This window comes from Ruditapes philippinarum, unplaced genomic scaffold (assembly GCF_026571515.1).
Source record: "Ruditapes philippinarum isolate M1 unplaced genomic scaffold, ASM2657151v2 ctg319_1_1_1_1, whole genome shotgun sequence".
Lineage (NCBI taxonomy): Eukaryota > Metazoa > Mollusca > Bivalvia > Venerida > Veneridae > Ruditapes > Ruditapes philippinarum.
Window position 1 is genome coordinate 194041 of NW_026857916.1, and position 9771 is coordinate 203811.

General features: G+C 33.1%; 1 protein-coding gene across 1 annotated transcript; it reads left to right on the forward strand.

The window, feature by feature from the left end:
• The first annotated feature begins 321 nt into the window (after nucleotides 1-321).
• Nucleotides 322-5471, forward strand: LOC132751526 (uncharacterized). The gene is made up of 2 exons (XM_060741711.1): nucleotides 322-1571; nucleotides 4369-5471. The coding sequence occupies exons 1-2, from the start codon at nucleotides 357-359 to the stop codon at nucleotides 5152-5154; spliced, it is 2001 nt and encodes a 666-aa protein (XP_060597694.1). The 5' UTR covers nucleotides 322-356; the 3' UTR covers nucleotides 5155-5471.
• Nucleotides 5472-9771: the final 4300 nt, after the last annotated feature.

Sequence of the window (9771 nt, forward strand, 5' to 3'; positions counted from 1 at the left end):
AACGAACGTATCGCGCGCAATTATTTCCGAGTAATCCTATGTAAAATATCTGGAAAAAAAGTGAAGCTTTCGGAAAATCAGCAATATGTACATGAAAATCGTGGACGCGGTTTAATTGAGTCTGTACATCAGGGAAAATGAAAAAACTGTATTATCCCTCACGCCCTTTGCACCGACTTGAGCGATGCTTAAATCACAGTTGCCATATATTCATGACTGTGACATTTAAATATTTGATAGTGTTTCTCTTATTTCTAACGAACATACTTTCTCAAAGCTTAGTATTTTTTTAAAGCAAATGTTTGTGCTTTTTTCAGATTAACAAGAAATACCATATCTACTCTTTTCAATTGAAGATGGGTAACTTTATATTAATAAAGGTATTGACAGTTGTATTCATCGTATCGCTGGTAGAGGAATTCACATTTCTTGAAGGCACTTTAATGAATAAAAATTGGCTTATTACACAAAAGACAACGCCTTCATTTCATTTAACAAAATCAACAACTGAAGGAAATGGTGAACATTTTTTGACTCCACCTGCTCCTGATCAAGAGTATGTCAGAGAGGATTCGGTTACTTTCTTTCCTGAACCATTCTTTCCTAGTTCAGTCCAAGATGATTCGCACGTAGAAAATGTTTTTTCAATTGACGTTGAAGCACCGATTAGAACCATGCTGTCCTTCTGTCAAACTACACAAACCTGCCAACATGATAACATAAAACATAGTTTTGAAAGAGGTGGTGAATGCTGTCTACCTTGCGATTGTTCTGAACGTTGCTACGCTGCCGGTAATTGTTGCCTAGATATGACTAACGGATCTCGGTATCTCCACAATCAAGATTCACCTTTATCTACTACAGAAGAAACATGTGCCAACATAGTTGTTTCTGGCGCCGGTTACAATAGTAAGACTTATATAAACTCAAGTTATATGCTCATTCAGAACTGCAATGATGATGTAGAGTATCAATTGAGGGAGAAATGTTTGCGCCCAAACGTGTTTGACCTTGAAGAAATGATACCTGTTTTTAGTCAAAGAACAAATCGGCATTACAGAAATGTGTTTTGCTCAAAGTGCAACAATGATTCGAAAAATCTTGAATGGTGGCAAACGCAAATGATCTGTAATGTAACAATAACTTCATCATATGGGTTCCCGAAACTGTTTGGGGTTGAAAACTTTTCAATTTTAGATTTCATTTCAACTAATCCTAACTGTGCACTGATTTGGACCCCACCAACAAACGTAGGGAAAGCAGATCGTTGCTTTCTTGAGGAAAATACTGTGTCAGACTGCAACAATCCAATCCTTGACAACCTATGTAAACACTACTATGCACCAGTTAAAAGTGGTAACGTCATTTATAGAAATGTGTTTTGCATGGAGTGCGTGATCCCTTCCGGTTTAACAGGTGTTTACCCGGAATGCTCAAATCTGATATTTGGCTTTTCGGAGGTCCCGTTGATATCCATGTTGTCGCTGAATGTTGATCAGCAGGTACCTTCAAAGACTAGCATTTCAGAAGTGAATGGTTGTGATTTTCCAAAAAAGTACAATAATGAGCTAGTAAGTGGTGCTTTCCTTCCGTTAAAATGGAGTTACTATCTATCATGCACGTTGAATTCAATATCTAGTTAAAGAATAAAATAAAGTATTCTTAAACTGACTTTTAAAATCCTATAATACCGAGTTAAGGCGAAAACCCGTTCAAGATTTATTAAGTTTTTGTTGTATTTAAATAATTAGTAGGCAGCATGTTTAAAAAGCATTATTTTATCATAATTGACACATATGTTATTATATACCAATGTGATTTAGAATTTTTTTCTAGTTTACATTTAAACTGATATATATCATACTACCACGCTTAGAAAGCACAGGGCATCGGCAGAAGGTTTGAAGACATGGGATGGTGTACTGTGGACCAGCTGCCGATGTCCTGATTAATGCCGAGGGAATTGGCACTACTAAGTAGGATAAGACGACGAAGATGGCATGCTAGAGTGAGCCCTTAGCACGGATAGACGGTTTAAACGGCAGGCCTTTGTCCGGCACCAACAGCCCTTTTAAGGGCTATCCTTTCATATTGTCTCAGGTTACTGTACATTTAGTTTCTTATTGACCGCCGTACATTGACCTACTTTTGGCTCAAAAATTCATATTTTATGCTATTACTCCGTGGAAATTATATTGACAGAGGTAAACCTCCACTACTTTGTGCTTCAAAATTAATTCTTTAAGGGTATGACTGGTGACAGGACTGGTCCGGGATTTGTACTCGATAGCGAAAGTTGCATTTTGTGACCTTACGGGCGGTTAGACCCTCATTAAGCATAGACTACACATACTCACCAGTCTCAAGTAGTGGTCGGAAACAATATCAAGATACAGTTACACCAAATTTGTTAAAATCTATGAGTGAAACAAACGACACAGAAAATAAACAGACCAAATATCTAACAGTTAATCAGATAGAAAAAAATCATTTTACACATACGGCTGACTGTTGACTGCTGAAATATTATATTTTATCTGACATTTTAAATATTCACATGAAAGTCGTACTGTAGAGACATTTTTGTTTTGTCCGAATTAATAATTATAAAAAAACTTAATTATTTAAATTTCGTTTTACCTAATACTTTAGCTTCTAGAGTAATATAACACTGAAAAGAAAAATATAAATAGTTAATCAAATACTTTTTAAAATGTTATCTGCATTGCCTCGGCGCACCATTTCCAAGGTCGGCGTTACCCAATAAAAAGTGTCATTATCTCATTTTATTTGCTTATTTATTAGTAAAACGATTTTTTCTATTGTTTGGTAAATGCCCTTGGTACACGTGCTACGAGTCAAAACAAAATGAAAGTAAACTTATTTCTGATTTGTTCTCACCGTTGAATCTAATTGCTACTAATTGCCACTATGTTTCAAACTAAAACACAATCAACTACCTTTTAATGTATAATGAACAGTCACACGTTTTAGAGACCACTAATGGAAGCAGCTTAAAGTGTACTTGGTCTTTTTTTGCTGTGGGTAGTTCTTATTTTGGATATATCTACCAGGCATTTACCAAACTATTTGTCTCAACATCAGACACAGTTATAACATACTGGACGTCGATTACATGAAATGAGGAGTGCGGTCCAAGATAGAGCTGCTAGAATTTTAAGAAAATTGTTATCTATCTATGGTAAATATGGACAGACACAGGTTAAATAGAAATTTTTTTAAAGGTCATATTTATGAAAAGGTCGAAACTGTAAAATGTTACAAACTGGAGTTTAAAAGTTTTTTCGAAAAATATGATATGAATAGATGAACTAATATTGATATGGTCTTATCTAGGGTAAAATTTTTAAGAGAATATTACTGGTTGTTTGGTTGCAAGATGTCAATAGAGTAAAAGCCCGTACTGTAATAGGACAAAATAGACTGAGGCTGTATAGAACTATAATAAGAATCATAGAGGGGCCTCAGCAAAATTCATGTGATAAATATCATATTCGCATAGTCTTAAAACGAAACTAGATTTTTTGTACTTGGGGATGCAATTTTTTAAATGAGCAACGGTGATTTTTACTAAATAGTACATCACATCCTACTTTTGTTGTCTTGATACAGGTAAAAATTTCATATCTGACATATATTAGAGTAATTAGAACAAAATCAAGTCCAAATTAGTGCCATATGAGCTAAGTAATCGATTTGTAATTTCCCCGGTTTTGTTTTTGTCAGTACACGATTATATCCTGTGTACGCTACCATACCGTTTGGTATACCGAATGTTATAAACAAAAGGTAACAATTATATGACTCATTTAACCAATAAATATCAACTTTCAAGTGAGCTTCCATAACGAATGTCAGGCCGGGCTTGTTTATAGAATGATCATGAAAAGTAAACGTTTTCGTTTGAATGTTTTAAATGGGAGTTTAATATAATATGTTATAGGTATGCGCAAATTCAATTCTTCCTTCAATTTGACCTGGTTCATTTTCTTGCTACATTTGGCCAAATGTTCGTACAATTTTGGGTTACTATTGCACATTTCACATGTTACTTTTACCCTTGCTTTTCTGTATATAAGCTTTACGATATTTATCGCAAACTCCGTTAAACATAATCGTTATAATGAATATCGGGATTCTTTAAATGTTAAAATTCGCGGGATATTATTGATCATACAAAAAATCTCTGCATCTATATTCTTTTAGTCTTAATGATTTAATCTTGAGTATATGTTAAAGATTTAATTGAAAATGAAACTGATTTACATGTCTGGTGGATCTCTTTTACTAGTTTACTTTAATCATACTTTCTAAAATATCTTACAACTATGACTCATGTCTTTTCAGGAAGCATGTTTTCATTACACATGCGCAGTCACAAAGTTAAATGTAGCCGAAGTTTGCAAACCAGTATTTTCACATTTATCGGGGACACATTTTGAGTACAGGCTAAGGATAATCTACAGGACAAATATAATGGATATGGGGTTGTTACCAGTGGACATATTTGACAGCGATATTATGGCTGTCATGAATTTAGGTAGAAATAAACTTTGTTTTGCTGAAGTCTTAGACTTGAAACAATCACCTGAATCTTTTGAGATAAGTATTGTTTATATAAGGGCTGTTTCAAATGAAAATATCGAGCACGCTTATAATGAATATGTAAAAAGCGTTGAATCTTACAATGAAATGGTAATGGACAACAAAACTACATATCTTCTACAGATTGATAAATCCGGCTTTGAACCAATTGTCGAACATGCCGTGACATTTGAAAAATTCAATTCCAGTTCCACACACATGTGCTTCAACAATATTGCAATGTCCAAACTTCAGTTCTGTGACACAATTACTTTTTATAAGGATGAATTCATTATCCATGGCAACGAGAGTGTCAGTATTGGTTATTTAATGTTTGGTCCGGGTGAATTTGTTCCGAGACAGACGCAGAATGGTACTATCACATCTGTACAAGTATGTTTGGATGACTTTTATACTGCTTACAGAATGATCGACAGGAACTATGACGTAAACTCTGCAGCAGAAAATAGCGGGAGATCTAGGAGCAGAAGTTTGCTTTTAGTATGTGCTTTGATTTTGATTTTACTCCGCCAATATTTTTCAGATTAGCTAGTTCATTATTCAAGATCTGTTTTCGTTTTTGGTTAACTTATTGACAAAGTATCCAAGCTTATATTAAATGTGTGTGAAACAACTTAACTTTACTTTTATGATCTGTGTGAAAGGGATTAGTAGCTTTATATAGGTGGAAACCAATTAAAAACCAATAACATAATTCTTTCAATAATTTAGTCAGTGGAAACCTCTCAGAAAAGGGTTATATAAGTGAACGTTTTTTGTAAATATGCTTCACAAGAAACGAAAGAAATCCACTTAGTATTTTATGTGAATGTGTCTATGTTGTTATATTGATGTTATATATATATAAAAAAACGTGTGTTATTATCTTGTTGTTATTAATTTGAAATGCAAAAGTTGACTCTTTTTAACTTTCCACACTATAAATTGATTTTTGAAATCGAAACGGGCTATAACATACCAAATCATTTAACTAAATAAAGACTATACGTAGACTGGACTACCTTACACTTACACTACTTCCTAAGAAATAGAAGGCAGGAAACTAGAATAGCTTATACAAGAACAAATGTTGATGCAATGCAGCAACTGAAGTTCCGCGTAAAAATGCGCTCATGACAGATACCTTGCCAAATCATTCCTGTTCACAGGTCATTTACTATTAAGATAACTACTGGACCATATTCCGGATGTTATAAATCATTTAAATTTGCATATTTATGCACTATCCATGGGGCCCGGTATTAAAAAGAAAATGTTTACATTGATTCCTACCTGGTTAAAAAATTACAATACAAAACAATGGTACTTACAAGACTTAGAAGACTTGTAATGTAACATGACAGTAGAGCAACATTGTTCTGTTTGCGTCACTTTACAGTATTTAAAGGTGATAATAAAAAAATAATCTTAGCATGTACGTTTTCTTTTACAACTATAACGCTACTCATTTTCGACAAATATAAAAAAACTTATCATATTAATAAGTATCGAAATCAATATGTTTATAAATATATTAAAAACTTAAAAAAAACAATATGTTAATAAATATGTTTAAAAAAAAATTAAAAAATATAAAAAAATAAATTTCATTGACCTTATTTTTCAAAATGTTCGTAACATGTTTCGCGGTAAATGGTGTTGCACCTTAAATGTTATATTTGTACCATAATGATATATATATGTATTTATTCATTTCTATACACGTTTAAACACATGTAGAAATTATCGAATGTTTTTAGCACACACAATTTGGAAATTTTTGGCAGAATCTATTACATTGGTAGGATACTACGTCATCTAGCACTTGCAAATGCTCCCAATCGGACTGTTTTTCTCGACTTATAGATAAAATATTATTTATGCTAAGAAATCGTTAGAATATCGAAAAATAATGTAACTATCAAAGATTGCCTTTGATAATTGAAAAAGTTAAAAAAAACTTTTAAGAAGTCAGTAATTCTTTAAACTTTAAAAAAAAATTATATCAAGTACTATCAATTTTTGGTGCGTTACATACATTATTCTTTTGAATTTCTATTAATTTCATAGAATAAAAAACATATCAAACCTTCGAATTGATGGGATGTTCTCAAAATAAATAAATAAGTAAAAAATAAACAGTCCTGTTGGGAGAAAATGCAGGTGGGCGATGGCGTAGCATCCTGCCATTGTATAAGAAAAGTTTGAAGTGATATTTGACTAATTATGTTTAGTGTCCATTTGATGACCAATCAAATTGCCGCAATTTTTTAAAAAAGCCCTTCTTAAAAGTATCGATGTGCAACTTTTTTCACTTTGTTAAGTCATTCCAAGGAAAGGAAACTTCATAGTATCCTACTGATATACCCCGGGCTATTTGCCTCAGAACAGTTGTAAGTAGCCTTGCTTGCGAAGCAAGGACATGCTCGAATCGCATAACTGGTTCATACTGTTCACTGCGATTATATATTAATAGCTTAGAACAGTTTTCTATTTAAAATAAGATAAAATGTCGAAACAGTTACAATGATCTTATTGAATGCATTTTTGTCAGAGTCACGCGAGCCCTATATAATGAATTACATATATACATTAATGCTAATATAATTATCCGTCTAAAATACATTTATACACCAGAAAGAATTTCGGTGTATATTGTTATGGACCTGGTTGTCCGTCCGTATGTAAGTATGTTTCGTGTCCGGTCTGTATCTTTTGAAACGGCGGAAAGAAATTGAATCAACCTGGCAGAAAAAGTTAACCATAATAGACGATGTGCAGAGTGCAGGTTTGACCCTTCTCAGGTCAAAGGTCACACTAAGTCAATTGTATCAATATCAAACTTTTGTGTGCGCTCTGTATCTATTGAACCGATAGAAAGAAATTCAATATTTTTTAAAGCAGAAATATTACTTAATAATATATTGAGAAGGTGTGCAGAAGTTCAGACATCCTAATATCAAGATTAGCCCCGCCCCGGGAATTAATTGATTATATAGACTTAAATAGGGAGTTTTCGTGTCCGGTGAGTATCTTTTGAACCAGTGGAAGGAAATTGAACCTACTTGGCAAAAATTTTAACCATGAGACGATGTACAGAGCGCAGGTTTGACCTTCCCCAGGTCAAGGTAACACTTATTCATTTTGTTTCAATTTCAAAATTTGTGTCGGCACTGTTTCTGTTAAACCGATAGGAGGAAATTAAATCAATGTAGCAGAAACTTTTATATTACTGAGATGATGTGCAGAGTGCAGTTTTGGACTACCTCGGGTCAAATTTAAGGTCACACTGACTCATTCAAAATCCTTATATAAGTGTTTATATTACAAAGGGAGATTACAGTGTATGAATTTAATTTGTTACCTCCCTTTATTTCCCAAAATCTATTTCTTTATAATGTTTGTTTTTATAAAACTTTATCATATTATATTTATTTTTTTCTGTTAAGATTATAATAATTGAGGAGGTTGTAGGTTTATATGATTCGATTATTTTGAAATAAGACAATCTTATTAATTGAAACCGATGAAGGTATGCATTATAAATGCATGCGATATTCCTTATTTAAAAAATAAAAAATTACTGTATTCGCCTAAATAAATTATCTTTAGAGTTGATTTTTTTACACAAATCATTTACCTGACAATGCCATTTGAGTGTATTTATAATATATATACCAAGTAGTTTTTGTGATACTACATTGTCAAGAGTTGAGTCGTTAATTTTCAAATTCAGTACTTTTGCAATCTTAAGCATACATTTAGACCTTTTAGGATGCAGAAGCATGTTATTTATTTTACACCACTAAATAATCATATAAAGGCTATATTGTAGTTTTTCTTCTATATCTGATATGTCATCTTCAGGTTTATGCAATGTTGAATCACCAGCATCTATGTCAACATTCTCTCAAAATTTTGGGACCTAAAATTGAGTCTTGTGGAACGCCAGAGGTAACATTTTGTACGTCAGATTTTAGGTGTCTAGTATGAATTATTTGCATACGATTAGACAGATACGACGAAAAGGTTTTCATGATGGTACAGAAAAATGATAAAGTTTGAATTTATATAAAAGTATTTCATGGTCAATATGGAAGAACCCTGCAATTGTTCCAAAAATCATTTTACTGATATTAAAAAATGTCTAATTTGTATAATTTGAATAAAAGAATGGATAAGATATGTATTGGAAGCTGCGTTCCTTATTTACAAGTCAAGTAAAGTTAACAACTGCCAGTCTTTTTAATGTCACCATATATTAATAGTGTGACCAGGTAGAATTTCAAACAAAACATATCTACATTGTGTGAAGTCAAAACATTTTTATTTTATATTTACAAAGATACTGTGTAGCAATTCTCAATATTTTCTAATATCAAATTTAAGCATAGTTTATCTTTAAAAACTAACACTATTGTTGTTTTCAAGTATATATGCTCCGTGATAATTGCTTGGAGGTTGTGTTGTCACTTACTGATAACAACAATAATGTTGGTTTTTCAGTAATAAAATATATATACTCCATGACAATTGCATTGAGGTAAACGCCGACCGTTTAGCTCAATGAATCGAGCGACCCGGGTTCGATACCCGGACGGCGCAGGTCAATCGCACTGTACCTCTGCTCTGGTATGTACAGAAGTTTCAGTTCATTGCGAAAGTGAAGGCAACTCGTACTGATAAACTGTCTGACGGCCTGCACAGGAACGATGCGGTAGCTTAACTGTGCTCTGGAAAACTCAGTCTGGCTTACTGCCGTGATCCGGAGTGAAAACTACCAACACCACCACCACCATGGACGTAAATTATCACAAATCTGTGCTTCAAAATTAGCTCTTTAAGGGCATTACTTGTGACATGTCTGCGGTCTGTACTCAACAGCGAAAGCTGTACATAGCATATATAATTATCACTAAGTATTAATGTGACAAGAGCATGACTTGACTTGACTTGAAGTATATATCGTTATGATTTAGAGCATGGTGGTCATGTGAAACAGGAGTAAAGATACCGCTAACGGAATTTCTAAAGTAATCAATATCATATATATTTACTCTCCTCTTGGTACTGCACTTTATTTTATGTCAAACAGAAATAACACATTATAGTTCTGACTGCTTACCGATGTCAGACGTTTTGACGTTTTACTACAGATACTCAACA

Bases quoted from the DNA above. Each gene is read 5' to 3' on its own strand.
- LOC132751526 (XM_060741711.1), top strand. From the start codon at position 357: ATGGGTAACTTTATATTAATAAAGGTATTGACAGTTGTATTCATCGTA. The intron at 1,572-4,368 runs GTAAGTGGTGCT...ATGTCTTTTCAG, and splicing joins AAAAGTACAATAATGAGCTA to GAAGCATGTTTTCATTACAC.